The sequence below is a fragment of the Vespula vulgaris genome, chromosome 2 (genome assembly GCF_905475345.1).
Source record: "Vespula vulgaris chromosome 2, iyVesVulg1.1, whole genome shotgun sequence".
In the NCBI taxonomy this organism is placed as follows: Eukaryota; Metazoa; Arthropoda; class Insecta; order Hymenoptera; family Vespidae; genus Vespula; species Vespula vulgaris.
The window spans coordinates 14643230-14663174 of record NC_066587.1 but is presented as its reverse complement, the minus strand read 5'-3'; the positions used below and the strand labels follow the sequence as shown (position 1 = coordinate 14663174).

The following is a 19945-nucleotide window of genomic DNA, read 5'->3' as shown; positions in this document are numbered from 1 at the left end:
AGCCATTAATTTGGGCGGAAAAGGAGACGCCCGTGTTTCCATCGTAGGATGAATGGCCCATAGAAAAGGCGACTAACGCGACAAAACCGTAACATCCGGTGGACACGAGCCGACACGTGACCTCTTTTCTATCCGATAATGTCAAGTACTCTTTGATGCGTCCTCATCGTTTTTAAGAATATCTCGTCTAAAAAGCATGTATTTTTGCTTGAACGTTTAACGTCTAGCGTAAACATAGTAATAATTATAACAATAATGACGTTCTACGATTTATTCGTTAAATTTGATAATAGATCTATCAATGATAAAGATAAATATTCTTAGAACTGACTTGATTCTTTTCTCGATTATTAGTAACGTCGATAATTTCGAAAAGTCATCGAACTTGACTTGTCGAAAGAATTCGCTGATCTGTCATCATCTTGACTTGTCGCTAAAAGCCATAGTTGTCGCGCGGAAATCTGTGGAAAAGGAAAACATATCGTCCCCTAATAACCCTCATTGATAACCGTAGCGAGGATGTGCATGGTTTCGAGTAGGGTCCCGCTTTCATTTCAATTTCTACCCCTTAGTACCAGAGCCCCCCTTTTAGAGGGCCAGATGGCCAACGTTTCTCCCGTCTTTCTTTCTTTCTCTCTTTCTCTCTTTCTCTACGTTTCCTTCGTCCTTTCCCCCTTTATTTCTTTCTCTCTCTTTCGCTCCCTCTCTCTCCCTTTCGCTTTCTCTTTCTCTCAGGGTATGTGTAAGGACCATGCAGGATGACTGGTCGGCGAGAGGGATTGAAATGATTGAACATGTCAATGTTTGCTTTGGCTCATACAACCAAGTCCGGTAATGCGGTTGACGAAACGATTTACTTTTTTCTTAGCTACTAGTAGAAAGGGGTGGATTTGCTTGGAAGGATTTGCTTATTTTTATTATCGAAGAATTTCAATGTCTTTTAACTTGTCGATGAAAGAAAAAAAGAAAAAAGAAAAGAAAGAAAAATCACGACAATGTGATCTGTTCGTTATAATCTATAGCCTGAATCAATGGTCATCTAATTTACAAGCATTTTTTTTATTCTTTTTGTTATAATATATTCTAATTTATTGAAAGAGTGATTCATTATCGACAAAATATTTAGCCCGTTAGAATAACCCCCCAACGTATCTACGTTACTCCGTTGATTCGATTATTTGTCGTATGAATTTGTGGCCAAAGGTAGACAAACAAGATCGGCATGAAGTGTTTAAATTCGGACGAGTGAAATAATAAGATCAAACAGTAAGCAGCCCTCGATGAAAAGGTACCGAACGCAAACCAAACTTTCGAAGGAAGGGTGAGTTCGAGCGCTTCTGAAAATACATATCGCGACTCTCCTGGGGGTGGCAACGTTTCTCTTCGGTTTTCAACGATGCACTGCGCGGTTTGTACTTTGGGTAAACAATAATAAGACAAGCGAGAGATAACGTCGTAAAAATGAAAAACCATTTTTTCGATTTCTTTTGAGGAGTACAGTTTCTATAAATTATGTTCACTTTTTTCATCATTATTACATTAAATCTCTCTATCAAATCCTTTTTTTAATCGTTATTAGAAAAATCACGATGAACAAGATTTGCTCGAAGTAAAAATAATACTACAGTTGAAAGTCATCCTGTTAATTATCAAGACTGTCCTAACACATCATCATCAGGGTAGTATAAAAGCCATAATTGCGGGCCTTATGGTTTCACCGGTGACCCAACCACCTCCGCAGCTGACCATGAAGTACTTCGAAGTTTATAACGGGAGCGCAATATCCCGGAACACCCGTGGACTCTATAGAAGCCATAATATAGAGCAGACCCATAGCCTTACGAAGAACGGAGTGATTCACCAAAATACGCGGCAGATGCGCGATTTCAAAGATAGTACCGACCTCCCAGCTTATAACCTTTAACACACGCGGAGAAAGTTGAACGATAATTCTTCCAAGTCGGAGATAAATAGGGTACTCGTCAGAATTTTTAACGAACTAGTTACGCATCCGATCGTCGATTATATCTTAGATCTTAATCGTGACTTATTTTTGTTTCGCCAAAACCCTTTCTTTCATAATAAAATTAAAACGATACGAAAGACAAGCGATATTATTTATTGGAAAATGATTGACGCATATAACGCATATATTTATTGATTTATTAATTGATAATATTTTATCTTCTTCTCTTTGTTTGAACAAATCAAATTTTCGAAGCGTTAAAAGGATACGCAATATCGTTGTCGAGGAATTATCAACGACAACGAAAATAATTTAAGACGTAATTTTTCTTTTCGTTCGCAATTCAAAAATAATAATCGGACGCGACAAGTGACGTACATAGTCACGAATAAAGTCAGAAACCATTCCACCCCGCTGCTGTTTATCGTCGAAGTGTTATGACGTTAAGGGGAAGGAACGTTGCTCCGGTAGTATTCACGATACACCCACGCACAATAGCTGTCCCTAATAGGTACACGCAGCCCTTGATTAAAATCTAGGAGGATCAGCATGGGAGACGGGAGATGCCTTTGACTTTTGTAGGTTACGCTCGCTAGAATAGGCAGCCGAATAGGGATTTCTACTGCGGGATGTTCCTCCTTCGCGAATGAAAAATGTACGTGTGTTGTTGGAAGGGTAAGGGGGGCGCGATAGATATACGAGGGAAGGCAGTTTTCACCGACGGAACTTTTTTTATATCCGCAGAATTTGGTAACGCCATAATAATACGTTTCGCTCGAAAAAGAAAGTCCGAGATAATTAATTTAAACGATGATAATAAAAAAGAGAAATGAAAAAATGAAAAATATCATAGTTCTTTCTTTTCTCTTTTCCTTATAAATACTTATAAGTGCGATATAAATGGTACAGCTGATAAATAATTGACATATTTGATTTATTCGTTAAAGTTAGCGTTACATTTCCTGAGAGATCTATACATACTTTTTTTTTTTATATCTTATTTTTAAGTGACCCGCTTTAACGTCCACTAATAAAGGGAGAAACGCGTAAATACCGTGCACGCACGTTTTGGATTTGGAGATTAAACTCTCGTGGGACATTATTAACGTTGCCTATCATGCGTGTTGCAGATAGAGAGCATGCTCGAAACATGAAAGCATTACGCCTGATTACCTGACCTGCCAAACGATGGATGTACCTATACACACATATACACACGTATATAACAAACTTGTATTACCATAAGCTCTGCCACGTCAATTGGACGAAATCTTGTTACTTCGAAGTTAGCATTGATTTTGAAAAACATTAAACTCGTACGATTGACGAACATGAGTAGTCTGAGATCAATATCAATAAAGAAAATAAAATAATTTTCAATTTCCACGGGTATCAACGATAACGATCTACCCTGAGTAGCAAACAAAATTCGATTATCGACTGGAGATCTGTGGATATCTTGGTGTTTCAGAGAATCTGTCCTTGTCTCTCACTCCGATCGTGGGATCGCAGTTCCCTCGAGACGTAAGGGAGTGATCTGGATTTTATTTGGCTACGTCGACCCTCGAGAAAACTTGCGTCCCTCTTAATTATTACGACTTATCGTTGCTAACAATAATTAGGATGAAAATCGGCGCATGAAGGAGAAACGTGGTTAAAAAGGAGAAGTAAACTTTCCTCAAGCTTTTAAAACGAGAGGAATAACGAATTTCTTTTCCTCTTTCTACCTCTTTTTTTCTTTTTCGAGCGTACAAACTCTCGCAATTATAGGCTTCTTGATGGATCTAAAATATGTATAAAGGAAACTTCAAATTTTAGGATCGTTGAAATTAAATTTCGCTTGAATACTTTTAACAGAAGTTACGTAACATTCGATTCGTATTTTACATTTTACGTTCGAGGAGAAAAAGTTAGTAAGAAAAGTGATAGATACGTCATACGAACTCAAAAAGGGCGGTCAGACGAAGGGAAAGTAATTTTTCAAAAAAGTTTGTGGTTCGACAGCCGTCACGTGCGTGACATTCATCAACGTCGAATCCTTCGACGAAGGACGAAAGAACCTGCTTTGTATCTAGGACTACATGCTGCCAGGACACGTGACCAGATAATTGTATCCATTGATCCACTACGTACGATAATTCTCAAAGCTCATCCGAGCAGGTTGCAAGCACGTATGTACATATATACATACGTATATATGTATTATATTTGAAGTAGGAAGAGAATCTCTTTGATTTTTTATATAATTTCAGTATACTAACTATCGGTCATTCGAATAATTCGAATGATCTAATCATAATCACTGGAATAATTTCTTCCGTTTGAGGAACGAGGTCGTATAGTGAATAAATATCCTATGTTAATAGATTGTATCAATACGATGGGAACGTTCGGTACGTGCTTTCAGGACGAATCGATGGATGAACGTGCAAACAGAACGTTTGTACATTGGCTTCATCTCTTTTTCTCTTTCTTTCTCAATGTATGTATGTAGCTACATCGGCTTTGCAAATACGCTATAACATACGTACACGTTCGTTCGTCTATCTTCCCAATTTTTTAAAAAGATTTCTCAATTACTACGATTTCAAAGGGATACATCGATACGTGTCTAATATCCATTTCACGTTATATTTAGAGGTAAAATTTACTTCTAAATACGTATCTACGTTTTATTAATTGATTCAACAATAGTATTTAACCAAATATAAGAAACGAATGAAAATTGTATGAATCCAAATAGGATGGAACATCATACATTTCCTTTCATATTTGATAGCACCAAGAAGAACTTAAATAGCATATTTTTGTCTTTACTTGGTACAGCAACAATAAAAACTCCATCGCCGTGAACCCTTAGAAAACTGAACGTTTTTACTCGAGCTTGAACACATCGGAAACGATTCTTCGTTTACACGCGTGAGATCCGGTCTACGCCTCTTCGTGGATACACACACCAATACGACCAAGTTCTGTGTTTCCTTGATTTCCCAAGGGATTTTGGGATAGCTCGAAGCAGGAGTATACGCTTTGAAACGGAGGCCTTCTTTCTCCTCTTTCTCCTCTGTCTTCATCGTATGGAAGCCATCGAATGTCACGTATAGTCCTACTGTACTTCTTATCGTACATAGGATTTTTTTCTATTTTTTTTCCTCACTATCCAACGTGTAATTTTAGATATTAGAAATGCCCCACAAAAAGATATATATAAGTAGAAACGTCTTTAAAAGACGTAATAAAAATGTAAGAATAATTACAATTTTCATATTTAATATAGTTTATTTCTTATTGTTAGAGTCAAGGATCGTTGGAGTTAAATTTATTTATCAAGATCTATCTCCGGCTGAGATTTTAGCATTGATCCGTTTGTATGTCGGATTTATTTCGGCCTGCTATTAATCCTCCTTTATCGAATCATCACACGTTTCATTTATAATGCTTTGATACAATTTTCTCTTCCTTATTTTCTCTTTTTCTCTTTTTCTCGATACTTGCTGTCATTTTATTGAGCAAATATAAATACGAAATGATTTCAAAAAAAATATCGGCAAGTAGCAATATACTGGAAAGAGTGATGAAGAGGAAGAGAGAGAGAGAGAGAGAGTGTACGAAGGCTTCCACACCTGTTCTATGATGCATGCCAAGATCTCTTTACCCCTATGAAGCCGCACGGTTTCTAACATCCTTTAGGTTTCCGACAGCTGCTCTCGGTTTCGATGATCAACCACGTAAACTATGCTACTTTAACGCTGTTGATCTACCACCGTGACAACTACACGAATGACGTGCATACGAGCTATTTTATCGTATTACAAAAAGAAAATAAAAAGAAGATATCCCAATATGTTTTTCTTTTTGACTCTAACCATAAAATACTAAACGATTTAACGTTTGGGATATGAATATTAAAGTGACACTTGACATTAGAAAAGTAGTATCTTTCTATGAGAAGACAGAGGACGTATTTCGATTCTCACATTATATCACTAGGATCAAGTCCCGAGAGATGTAACAAGCCTAGAGTATTCTCTAGGGAATTATGGGAACAGTACAGCAAATACCAAACCCAAGAGTATCCAATGTACATGGTAGCATATTGTAGGAGAGACTCATGGGGTTTTCCGTGCGAGAAGTCGGCCGTTCAAACGGTCGAAAAAGAGATAGAACTAGATGGAGATAGATAGAGAGAGAAGGCTGTACGTGCTTAGGGTCCTATGTTGCAAGTGTTACCATGTGCCATTGTACTGATGCTGGTTGTCCACGCTGATATTGCTGCACACTCGACGTGTTATGGCACCCATGGGTCATCTAAAGAGAGAATGACAATCCATGCGAACTCGTCTTCTCACGAGTAAAAATCAAAAGAAATTTTTCCAGATATATGCATACAATGTAGATATAATCTCGTGTCTCTCTCTCTCTCTCTCTCTCTCTCTCTCTCTCTCTCTCTCTCTCTCTCTCTCTCTTTCTCTTTCTCATCTCTTTCGTGAGATTATTTTTACTTGATCGAGAAATATGAAAACGTCAGTGGCACGTGTCAAGGAACAGATGGCGAAGCCACCGTGATAACTCGCTCGTGCCTGACATCCTTTGAGCTTCCCTTTCCAAAAAGTATCACCGTTTTTACAGGTGTCCTTTCAAGAGCTTACAGGGATTCCAGGTTAACTGGAAATGTTCTGGTGTCCGATTACTTGCCGACGTTGGGTTATTCGATCTATGTCGATGTTATTTAGCGACTCGTCCGACGACTATTCATCCAAAGTGCGACGATTTACGATCGAAATTTATCGTAGGGTTACGTCTGAGAATAGACGGGAACGAGATCGTTCGTTACACAAGGGAACTAGCAAAAAACTTGCCTATCGTTAAATCGACGCAAACGGAGGAAGCGTCGAACGCGAAGAACGGCGAAAGAAAAAGCTCTTCTCTCATCTCTGTTTCACGTAGCTCTTGGTAAAAAAAAAAAAAGAGGAAAAAAGAAGAAAAAAGAAAGAAAAAGGAAAAAAAAGAAAAAGGAAAGAAAAAAGTAGAGAAAAGAGAAAAAGAGAGAGAGAGGAAGATTAAACGAGAACTTTTGCAGTCGGGTGAAAGCACAACCGCAACGTCGCGTTTTTGAAAAAGGAACGAAACGACAAAAGACGCGGGTGAGAGAAAGAGAAAGAGAGAGAGAGAAATAGAGAGAGAGAGAGAGAGAAAGAGAGAGAGAGCTAAAAAGACAAAGGAACGCGAATTTCTCTCCATCGGACGGGCTTCTTGCGTCACTCGTTAACCTCGCGATCGTATATCACCGGCGTGAAAAGAAACAGCGAGAGGAGTCGCAGCTGTGATCAGTGAGCCGTCTCAACAGTAAAAAGACAGAGAAAGAGAGAGAGAGAGAGAGAGAGAGAGAGAGGTAAGAGGAAGAGGAAACAAAAAAAAGAAAGAAAATATTAATCACGACTCGACACACCACTGGCCGACCTCTTGATTTCCGGCTTCTCGACCTTTTCCGGAAGTAATTCGACTGTTCAAGGCACCGTAACACGAATCACGTTGGATAATTCGTTCGATCGAAATAAGAAAGGGGTTAGATTCGTCGACTCAAATTCGATCGGACACATCTGCGTTTACGCTACAGAAATCTTGTCTCGTTATTAAGTCGGATGAAAAAAAAAGAAGCAAGTATAATAAAAAAAGAAAAAGAACAAACAAAGTGAAAAAATTATATAATCGCAAGTGTCCGATGCATAAATCTTTCGTTGGACTAGATCAAAGCGTTAGAAAGTTCCCAAAGTCAGTAAATTTTATTGGCAAAAGGGAGTCACAGTCAGTTTTAGCGGATCAGTTTAGACTCCGTCTCGTCCAAACGAGCGTGTAACAAGAAGCCACTTGGCCCGAGCCGGTCGGTAATAGATTAAAGCCATCTTCGTCCCCAACACGGGGGCATATATTGTCCCCTTAACACCACCATCCCCCGGTAGTTTCGCTTTAGTTCACTTGACCCTACTTGTCTCACCCGGGTTCTGCTACGATCCACGTTGTCTCCCCTTCGATACGACTTTCTTTCTTTCTCTTTCGCTCTCTTTATCTCGTTCTCTCTTTAACATCGTCTTCTTCTCTTCTACGTTCTTCTTCGCCCTTATCCTTTCTCTCACCCTCCTCCTACTTTTTCTCTACCCATATTTCACCGCTTTCTCACCACGAATGTGTGACAGAGAAAAAGAAAGAGAGAGAGAGAACAGAGAGACACACGCACGCGCGAACATCTTTTACAAAAACCAATCTCTACGAGCTCGAAGGCTTTAGTCTTCTCTATTCTTCCCTATTCGTGTGCATACGTGTGATATCACACATACACGTTAAAATAGTTGGAATGTTGGTGCGTCGGCCCTATAGCAGGGTGCGGTGCAAAGAGTCCACGCAATTTCCTTAATGTACTCGCTAAATGTTCTAACCCGCAGTACATATCCTGAGAACGTAGTGTGCGTAGTTATCTACCTTCCGTAGCTACGTAACACTTACACACGCACGTAGATTCACTATGTAGATAGATACTCGTGACCGCTCCTTCTCCGATCTACGTATCTTTGGTGACCGCACGCGGGAAGAAGGAAGTGGGCTAAACGGACACGTTTTTGTATTGGTTCTGTGTGTATTTATGTTAAGGTTGAAATGTAAATAAAAATGGAGTCACATCGACTATAGACTTCCGTTTCATTCACTTTTCCAAAAAAGTTTTTGTCTATCGTCTGAATTCTTTTGAATACTTTTGTCAAATGTCCGTGTTTTTGTATCTACTGATTGTACTATGTATATACATATATATATATATATGAAATGAAGTATACGAGTGATTTATAAAGTTCCACCCTTAAATTCATACGATTCAAGGTCATAAAGCAAGCGTATGCATAATGTAGAAAGTGCGAAAGCCACTCGTGATTAACTCCAAGTTTCCAGGACAGAAGCACCAGTATGTGGATAAAATGGTTAATGGTCTAGCTAATGTCCCCATATGTGCAAGCCAGTGCGTATACGCAGATATGCAGGACACGCAATGGGCGTTACGCATAAATAATGCAACCGAGGAGGAACCATCATCCATCCTCGAGGAGAGCCCCATTTAGATGGCATTCTACTTGCTTCGATGCCATAGCTGCGAAGCTGCTTTACTTTGATGACTCAATAAGTACGTAGGATTTAGTAGTGCGAAGTGCTTCTTGAACTTAGATACATCGATCGTAAATCTCCCATCGATTTCTATAGATTATTATCGAACTTTCTTTTTCAAGTTAATAAAAATAAAAAAGTGTTAAAGAATAGAACATCGGCATACAAAAAAGAAGAATCATTGGCGTTTGTCTTGAAATGTTGGGCTGCTTAACTTGGAAGAACTAAAACAAAAAGAGAAAAAGAAAGAGAGTGAAAGAAAAAGAGAGAAACAGAGACAGAGGGAGAAAGAGAGAGAGAGAGAACAATTCTGTCGAAAAGATTTCAGTCCCAGCTTGATCCTCTTCGTGCGTTATTCGGCTCCACGGACACATTGTCTGCATTTTATACTTATTTGCACAATTCACGATGATTTTTCGTATGGTTACGCGACCCATCCAAATGTTCGTTCCCCGAAAACAGTCGAGAGAAAAAGGGGCGGAAAAAGTGAGCTGACTCGTCTCGTTTTATCGGTCGGAAGATATTAGATTTATTAACGTCCACGGCTAGACACGTCGGATTTATTTTTATTGCCACCACCACCGCACAAGCGTTTTATTTACGACTCGTTTTCGTTCTACAATCATTCTGGGGTCATAGTAAAATAATGAATAAAGGTATGCCTACAGTCATAATTATTAACTTCGTTTTGCTGCCGTGTAAATGAGATAATAATACAAGGATTCGATATTAATTTTACTATATTGCCAAAGTCTATTACGGTGTTAATAACATCCCTCTTGTTAGGTAATTGTATGCATACGATGGTATATATGTAGATATGTATGTATATCTTTAAAAAAATATATCATAAATGTGAAAAAAGAAAAAAAAGAGTAGAAAAATAAAGATAACAATTAAGTCTTCTCTCAAAGCAAAGATCTTTTGAAACATATCTTGAACAATACATTTCAAAAGCAGACTCATAACGAGAAAATACTTTTCTATTCGACCACCGTTAAAAAATACAGAATAAAAACGATCGAAGGAAAAATGACAAGCATCACGGTATTTGTCACTTTTCCTCGAGTTCTTCTACTTTTCTTCTTCTCCTTCTTCTTCTCCTTTTTTTTCTTCTTCCTCTTCTTCTCTCTCTTACCCTCTTTTCTTCTTTTCCACGAAATATCGCGAGACGTTCCCCCGGAGATTTTCAGTCGTATTCAACTTTTTGATTTCTTCACTGATATATCGAACTGGTTGGAGAGGGACAAGGAGAGGAGAAGAAGAAGCATTACGCGAGGACAATGAACAGCAACAGCAGCAGCAGTCGGGTGGATCCCTGGGGATCGTATTACCTTTGATTATCACTCGTTTTGTTTAGAAAAGAGAAAAACGTAGCTTGAAAGGCTTTATTACTCTTTACTACATAATCACGAGTGCGCTCGCGCGTACGCTTACTAGCAAATCTATATATAAAGAATATCCTTACACATATATATGTATGTATGTATATATATATACATATATATGTATATATATATATATATATGCATACATACGTGCATCGTTTAAGCCCATTTAACCATTCAAGATCTCGGCCAGAACCAAAACGACAATAGGAGGGTCCTGTCATCGAGCTTTGTGAATTTCGCAAGGGGCTTTCCACGGGGGTGTTGTACGCAAGTTACACGGGGGTTTGTATAGACTCAAAGTCGAAATGGGAGAGGGGAGGGACAGCGTAGCCTACCGTGACGATACACCCGCGCAAAATTCACTCTCTCTTTCTCCATCTCCCTTCTTCGTTCCTCTTATTTTCTATTTCTTTCTTTTAGTCCCCCCCTTTTACCCCCGTTGGCACTCATAGAATTCCATGTCACAATGGCACATCTGGCGTCGGCTTACGCTCCGATTATTGCACTTGACGCTAGGAAATTCATAATATTTATGAAAAAATATTGTTAAAGAAAGAGCACAGCAAATGTTGATTGTAATTTGATAATTATCGTAGAACGCTCGAACAATTAATTACTCGCTTTTCACTTCGATATTTTACATTTAGATTGTTATATATTTTGATCGTATCTTTCGACTAAAATAAACGAATTGGTATGGCCGTTCGCTCTCTCATTCGTATCATTCCGAGTTCCAAAAATCCCTAAAAAATCCACGAGCTCCGTTTAGATTACTTTGGCTTCGTGGGATGAATTTTAAGGGTTTCGCGATTGCACTTGTCGAATATTAATTTCATTAGCGATATATATATATATATATATATATATATATATATATATATACGTTTGTAAAATAGCTCGGAGGGGTTCACCGATGGAAAACCATATGCGTAAATGGTTCAAATAGATGGCATATATTCATAACGTTTCTACGTATGGCAAGGGTGATATAATATATTACCCGTTAACGTTATGAAAATGCTCATAGAACGTGAATGGAAGAGAAATAGATACAGAAAGCATTTGTTCGCTGCAAATTCGATTATACATAGTTCTATACGCCGATTATACATAGTTATATACAATTCAAATTTCATAAAATTTTAGAAAAAATATTATATATGCTATAATATTCATCTGTATTTTCGTATACTAATAAAAACTTTCACGAATTTTACATTTATGAATAAGAGTTCCTAGTATTTTCTTTCGTAGAAATGATTATATCTTTAAACGTGGAAAAAAAGAAGAAGAAAAAAAATACAAATTATATTCGTACACCTTCCTGTCCTTCGTTCCTGTCCCTTCGGGAAGGTATTTACGAGGTCCAGCATGAAGAAGGATGAATAGTGGAAATAAATAATAAATGTCATAATTTGTTAGGTCAAGGGTGCCAAAGGGGATGTTATTCCAGAGTAGCAGACCGTGTAGCTTGAGTTCTCTTCTTGTTTCTCTCCTGTTTTTTTTTTCTTTCTTTCTTTCTTTTTTTTTTACGTGGCTCATCCGCTCGGCACAAGCCCCCGAGGTGAGCCCAAACGCGGCATCTACCCTTGCCAAGCCGTGAAAACCCTCTACACCCCCCGTTGGCGATGCTTTTTACGCTTACGAACGACTCCTGGAGGCGTGTCGACATGTGCAGCGGAACCGACGAAGGGTGGATTCGCGTGATCGAAGGCCGAGGAGGACGCCCACGGAAATTAGCAAGCCGCGCAATCGCAGAGACACTCCCTGAATAGCTTCTCCATCCTGACGAGAAAGAGAAAGAGAGAGAGAGAGAGAGAGAGAGAGAAAGGAAGAGAGAAAGAGATCTATCGAAAATAGAAGCGCAAAAAGCGGACATCTTGATTTTCCCTTTCAACAATCTCGACGATACAAATGCAAGAAGCTTAGAAAGAGATCCAAACGAGAAATACGAAATCGTCCCAGAGATATTATCGATCTTATTCCTTTCTTAAAGATAATCAAAGATTTTGCAAAAAAGTATGAATGAAAACTGATGATCTTTGAAAAGTCTCTAAAAATATAATTTCTTTAGAATTTTCTATCTGTCTGTCTGTGACCAATGTGATGATAATTATAATTATGTGATAGAAACATGTGATGATAATTATAATTATACATCATTGTTCATGTTGTAAGAAAACATATGATTATCGTATAACCAAAAAATGAATCATATGATATAAAGAACGCGATGATTTATAGCAAGGGAATATGGTTATCGATTAGGTTTCCTCGTTGCCACAAAATAAGCATGACCGAGTTCGTAGAAAAGTATAGTAGGTAGGTATACCAAAAGTACAAACGACTGACTTTTTCGTCGATGCATTCGTCCCTTTTAGCCGCAACGAAAGTGACATATAAGCGATAGATTTAACAGGATCAACGATATGTATGCAAAATGGTGGACCATCTGTTGCCCGCGGACACGAGGTGGAAAATTCAACGTGCTTTAGGGTGCATTAAGGATGGTGTCCGTTCATTGATCACAATCGTCGCCGAGTTTGCCAGCTATTTTTTTTATTAACGAGCACGATCATACGGATGAACGTTCAAGAAAAGAGCATGAGTTTTATGGTGCGTTGGATATCGAGTCGATTTATTTTTTTCGAAGGTCACATAAATCGATACGATTTGATGTTTCCTACAATCGATGATTTTTTCTCTTTGAAGAGTTTAAAAATTTTTTATTATCGAAAAAGAAATCCAATAGGTATACCAATTATCTATGTATATAATATTCGTGACAGATTCATTAAGAATATTTAACTTGGTTTTATGAAGATATACGAAAGAAAGAGAGAGAAAGAGAGAGAAAGAGAGGGAAGAAAGATATATATTCGGAAAAAATCCATATTTTAGCGGTGGAGTTAGAACTTTTTCTCAAGCAAAAAGAGAAGGACGAAATAAAGGTGAGCCAGTAAAGGGAAAAGAGATCTAGAAACGCCTTGGATATCTGCTGCGTGATCGTGGATATCCAAGATGAGACGGTGTGTGCATTCGCCTAGAGAAAAAGAAAAAGAGAAGGAGAGTACACTTGCGTCTAGCGTTGAGAGAAAGACAGAGACAGAGAGAAAAAGATATAGAGAGAGATGGAGAGAGAGGGAAGGAGAGAGAGAAAAAGAGAGAGAGAGAGAGAGAGAAAAGGGATGAAAAGGAATATATACACGAATGATCACGACTAAGATTATAAAATGGCGACCTCACCAGTAGTAGGAGAAGCAGAAGCAGCAGCATGGTCGTTCTTAATTTCGCTCAGTTCTTTTTGTACTCTCCACAATCCCCTTCGTCGAGTCAGCTCACCACCACAAGCACCCACCGATACCACCGTTTCGCCTTCCTCCGATATTCTCCGTTCCTTCCCGAATCACCGACAGTCTCTTATACCAAAGGAGTTCCTAAGGGAAAGCTCGAGAATTCTTTTACGCGACGATTCCGATGAATACATAGGTATTCTAGGCGTGGTTCGGAAGATGAATGGATATTAACGAACAAATACAAGCCACCTGAAACGAAATACTCTCGTCTTTATTTTGTGAATAGGTAGGAAAAAAAGGGACGGTTTTGTTAAAGATAAAGAGAATGAGAAAAACAGAGAAAAATTCATATGAAATACTCTTCGAATTAAAATGATAAACATGTATACAATTCGTATAGAATAAGAAAGCATAACTGTTATGGAAAATTGTTTAACGAAATAATGAAATAAAAGTTGTCGATACAATTCGTAATACTTATTCGATAAGTGAGTAAAATTATTGAAAGCTTTTCTTGGTATACTTAGCACGTATTCGACAAAGCGAGAATATCGCTAAGCGCTAAAACCTAGTATTCTCGTACCCGAGGAAAAACGTCGATGAATACGAAGAGAAACTTTCTCGGGAACGTGTGTCCGCGTTTATATCGCCGTCGCCAAAATTTGTAGTCCTTTGTTTTTATCCACCGTTCTTCGAGGGGTGCCAACGAGGGTAAGAAGAGTCGTCAGGGTGGTTGTAAGCAACCCCCGTCGAATACGGTGTCCAGCTTGTACGCCATATTGGAGGCGGTAAAAGTTTCCTCCAATCGGTACCGGAAGCGGGGTGGTATGGGTAGAAACCACACCCAATCACCCTGACACTTGCCCCACCAGTGACCCGCCACACCCACGCATGTCACGTGCGCACGAGCAACGCTACAGTCGACAGAGCAGTCGTGTGCCTGCAACCGTCTTGTCATCCGTGCTTTCCATTCTGTCGCTCCTATCTCTCTCTCTCTCTCTCTCTCTTTTTCTTTTTCTCTCTTCCTACCTATCTATCTATCTCCTTTTCTCTTTCTTTCTATTTCCATCGTTACTTTTTTCCTCCTCTTCATTCTCTGATCTCTCACAGTTTATTTCGCACGTTACCGAGCGGCTTACTTCTTTCTTTTTATTTTCCTTTTTATACGCGAGTATAGAGACTATCATAGTGACAACGGACATCGTTCATTGTCGACAAGTGTGAATACTCCGTGCTAACGATCGACATATAGAAATATAATAACATTGGACCAGAGTCCAGTGATGTGATAAAAGACAGCATTCTCCATCATACTTTATATCTCGTTCTCTCACTTCTCGAGATGAGTTACGTGCAAGGGGAATTATTGTGACGCGTTTCCTCAGCGCAATGACTATGATAAGCTTCGAGATGTTGAGTCGTGAGACTCTGCCGCTGGAAGGGATTTACCAGCGAGCTCGCGAAGAGATGCTCACTCCGCCGCAAAGTAGCCCGGAGTCTCAGCATCGACGCAACACGAGTAACAACATCGCTGATAATACCACTTGTCACGATATGCACCCTCTCGATCAACCTGCCGTCGATCTCGGCTTGCCCCCGCATATACCGGAAATTCTCTATTGTAAGTGAACAATTTCTCTGCGGGTTCACACTTGACGAATCTCTACTCTGCTCTACCCATTGTTCCGTTCGATTCTTTTATCGTGTCGAGAATGATCGTTAATTCTAGTTATCCTGTTTCGTTGCAGCCTCGATACCGAAATGTGGTGGTTGCCAGGAAGCAATCTTGGATAGGTACGTGTTAAAGGTCCTAGAAAGGTGTTGGCACGCGAGATGTCTAACCTGTCGAGATTGTGGAGCAAGACTAACGGACAAATGCTTCGCGAGAAACGGCCATGTCTTTTGCAAGGACGATTTCTTCAAGTAAGCACCAATGATCGTTACAAATTTTATCGTTGTTCCGTATCGTTATCTCGTTAAATAAAATCGAACGAAAATAAAGAAAAAACGCGTGTCGATTAAGAGCCGTAGAGTCTTGTCATTTACGTGTGAATGTAATGTGAAAATGTTGTATGTTGTTGGTGTGGCAGGCGTTTTGGGACGAAATGCGCGGGCTGCGGCCAAGGCTTGGCACCATCGCAAGTGGTAAGGAGAGCGCAGGAGTTGGTGTATCATCTGACGTGTTTCTCCTGCGCACTCTGCTCGCGACAGTTGGACACCGGGGATGAATTTTACCTCATGGAAGATAGAAAACTCGTCTGCAAGCCGGACTACGAACAAGCCAAGGCAAAAGGTAACTAAATTGTCTGAAGAATAAATTGAAACAGCGGGTAGAAATTAACGAGTATCTACCCGGAGAGAACTCGATTGGTTACCACTTTTCGTTCGTTCTACGAGTATTCCTTGTAAATTAATGAATTGTCGTAAACGATGCTTAAACGTCCAATAAACTATTTCTAAATTTTTTCTCGTACTTGTATCGATAATAACAATTAAATGTGTCAGAGGATTACGAAAATACTCGCAACGAATTTTAGAGCTGGCTGACGGTGGTAGCATCGATGGCGATCAACCGAATAAGAGGCCGCGAACGACGATCACGGCGAAACAATTGGAAACCTTGAAATTGGCGTACAATACCAGTCCAAAACCAGCGAGACATGTTCGAGAACAGCTCTCGCAGGACACAGGTCTGGATATGCGTGTCGTCCAGGTGTGGTTTCAAAACAGGTATGAATAAGATTTCTAAATATATACATATATATATATATATATATAATAAGAAAAACGAACGCACGTAAACACGAAAAAGATCTTTGTCGATGTTGCGTCGATAGAATTCGACTCGTGTATTATTCGAATGACGTAAATCAGGTTACAAGTATTTTCCAGATAAGCTCGCGATGTTTACGATAGTTTACGATAGAACTCGGATTATGTGTTTCGAGACAAAATTTTCTAAAGTGTATCTAATTGAAAAACAGCGAGAAAGAACAATCAGCTTACAAACACAACTGAAATCGTTCATTGAGAGAAAAGGGCGAACCTCCGTCCGGAGATAAATTTAAGTGAAGCCAAGGCAGATGAGTAATTGCGAGATGCTGGGCACTCGTAAGGATTCCGTATCAACCGGCAAGGTTTCCGAAGCCCACTTTAGGGCAAGACCAATCGCGAGACCACAGATAGAATTAAATGCCTCGGATTCATTAACTTTTCGAGAGAATACTGACGATAATAAACTCTATAGAAATCGTCCGCAAAATATTCCTTTAAATAGTATCTACAAAGAGATACTATTTAAAGGAGAAAAAAAGGAAAATAAAAAGAAGGGAAAAAAGAAAAAAAAAAGAAAATAATAGTTAAAAAATTTCTGTAATCCTAGAACTATCTCTCTTTCGCCTATTCTTATTATCGCTTCAAATACGTGTGCGCGATACCGCAGTACAAAGTAACAAAAGTAGGTAACTATTTATCGAAGAATATTATTTTATCTCTCCTCTTTTATGTCTCTATCGCTTTGCACTCGAAAGAATCTCGAGAAGAATATCGAGAGAAATGTTGCAAAGTAGTAACTTCTGCAACTTTCGACGTCGTGAAAAAAGATCAACGTCGTGATCGATAAGCCGATAAGACGAGATTCGAACTTATAAAAGTTTTCTACGCGTGCCGATTCTTCAATACGTCGAGTTTTAGATAATAATGGTAGAGAAAATAATCGCTTACTCATTCTACTCCTGGAGTGCAGCGATCCTTTCCACTGTTATATATTTTTTCTTTTTTCTTTATCGTGAAAAAAATTATATACAAACACAAGATCGGAATAGAATGAATCATTCGTGTTAAGGAGGGCAAAGGAGAAGAGACTGAAGAAGGACGCCGGTAGAACAAGATGGTCGCAGTATTTTCGAAGTATGAAAGGGACAAGTGCAGGTGGACATTCGCCTAGGCACGACAAACTACTCGACAAGGACGAACTTAAAGTCGATTTGGATTCGACCTTCGGCCATCACGGTATGTAAACAATTAGTACATTCCTCTTCCTTGTTCGTAGATCCAAGTTTGAAAAAAAAGAAATATATATATATATACATACATCGTACGTAGAGATGTGTATACACGTGAAAACGCGCGAATTACGTAAGTTTTCTCGGAAAAGAGTCGTTTCTTCGTCCCATGCGAAAGACGAGTCTCGTTGAAGAAAACGAGCCTCACGAAACTCCGTCCCCGCAATCGCTTTATCGCTCGCAAGGTACCTACAAGGGAAGAGAGGACGATCTTCGTCAAATATTCAGGAGATCGCAAAGGCTAACTGCTGGCTCGCTATACCTGAGATTTTGGGAAGATTGCGGATTATCCTTAAATTTATATCCTCCATTAGCTGTAAGCCCTACGCAAAGTTCTTCGTTAAAAAGGCCTACGCAAAAGTTCTTTGTTAAATATTTAAAAGACCGATTCCAAATCGGTGTCATTGTTCGAGTAGAAAAACTTTTCTTTCGAATAGATACAGTAGATAAATATGTTATCAGTTTACTATTATTATTATTATTATTATCATCTTTATTATACGCGTGAAAGAAACACGAAATACATGTATATATGTGTATAGTGCATTCATTTAGGCGAAGACGTCGTCCAAAAAATGATCAAAGGAATCGATGATTAAAGGCTGAGAGAAGTTTATAAAATTTAAACGAGTCATTACGAAGCGTCCAAGCACGAAGATTCGTTAATAATTCATGAGACAATCCATTCTCAATTCAACGTGTTAGAGAACGCGTCTTTCATGTTTGCCACGTCGCGAAAGTGGAAACGAAATTGGTGACACGTGCATTCCTAGTAGGACAAGAATTATCTTCGATCTAGAGGCACGATTTATCTTCCCTCGATCTTTCATAAGCCGAACGTCGGACACTGTTCGGACGAGTAGAGTTATTATCGCCAAGGCTAATCATGCTAGACGAGTATTATCTTTTCCATCGTCACGACTAATGCCTTCTGTTTGATTCGGTCACTCGCTTACGCTCACTTCAGATAGCTGCCTATCTTTAATTTCTTAATATAGTATTACTAATGTCGATCTACTGGTAAAAAAAAATACGTAGCTACATATGTAGGTACTTATTCGTAACAAACACCTCGTTTTTTAGATTTGAGTAACGATAGTTACGGGACGGTCGTGAATATGGGATTGGACGGAGAAGGTGCGAGTCCAGGTGGTGGTGGAAACAGTGGTAGCGGTGGACCACCTCGTGGTTATTTAGGTGCAACGACACCACCTTATCTATCGACATCCAGATCGCCGTCCTTACCACCACAATTTCCATACCCACCGGATGCAGGTCTTTCTGTATACACTACTCTCGGTAAGGAATTAATCAAAATTCATTCTTTCGACGAGATCTTTCTTTCCTAGCATTTAGTTAATGTTAATTTGGTAATATCTCGAAAAAGACTTTAGACAAAATCATTGAATTTTTTACAGGCGGTCCAGGAGGTATGGTACCAGGACCTGCATCGGATCTTAGCAACGAATCGAGCGGGGGTGGTGGTGGTGGTGGTGGTGGCGGTGGTGGTTATCCCGACTTTCCACCCTCGCCGGATTCCTGGCTTGGAGAGCCACCCTCGCACGCTCATCACCACTCGCACTACGCCACATAACCCGCCAAAGCCGAACAAAATCGAATACCGTCTAAAATAATGCAACGCTACGGGATACTTACCTGACGACAGATCTTTCCTCGAGATTACGACAAATGAGAAGAATCGCGTGTCCTCGGATCTCTTCCGTTAGGGTCGACTCGTCGTCGTCATTTTAGCCCACTGCACACTTATGTCATTATACTTGAGACTACGCGTTGCGATTTGTTCGAATTCGTTTATTATGTACAAATTCTACATTGCCTCGAAACGAAAGGGTAATCAAAAAGGCGCGGAATTGAAAAACAGAACGGTTTGGAAATACGAACAAGTTCGAAAAAGGCGCTCGAGTAGTACAGAGTCTTTAAATCGAGTGTAAATTTTGGAAATGATCGTCATTAAAAGGAAGAGTTATAATCGGTACTACTGTCATTATTTATTTGATACTATTATGACTTTGTTTTAATCGAGATTATAAATATATTCGTGACTTTGGTATTCGTCTA

General features: G+C 39.3%; 1 protein-coding gene and 1 long non-coding RNA gene across 4 annotated transcripts in view; one reads left to right on the top strand and one right to left on the bottom strand.

Moving 5' to 3' along the window:
- The window catches only part of LOC127061807 (LIM/homeobox protein Lhx3), a 31721-nt gene extending 11859 nt beyond the window's left edge, over positions 1-19862 (top strand). Inside the window, exons 1-7 of one of the 3 annotated variants that reach the window (XM_050989175.1) lie at positions 14870-15423; positions 15551-15727; positions 15886-16095; positions 16340-16532; positions 17647-17813; positions 18950-19165; positions 19285-19862. In XM_050989175.1, coding sequence (XP_050845132.1) covers positions 15192-15423; positions 15551-15727; positions 15886-16095; positions 16340-16532; positions 17647-17813; positions 18950-19165; positions 19285-19460 — 1371 coding nt within the window. In that variant the 5' untranslated portion in view covers positions 14870-15191 and the 3' untranslated portion in view covers positions 19461-19862. Of the gene's footprint in view, positions 1-14869; positions 15424-15550; positions 15728-15885; positions 16096-16339; positions 16533-17646; positions 17814-18949; positions 19166-19284 lie in introns of those variants that run through there. The other 2 variants (XM_050989174.1, XM_050989173.1) reach the window with 2 other exon arrangements.
- Positions 13338-14621, bottom strand: LOC127061809 (uncharacterized). The gene is made up of 3 exons (XR_007780960.1): positions 14386-14621; positions 13753-14051; positions 13338-13549 (listed from the first exon to the last, which is right to left on the bottom strand). It is a non-coding gene; the product is annotated as an uncharacterized LOC127061809 (long non-coding RNA).
- Positions 19863-19945: the final 83 nt, after the last annotated feature.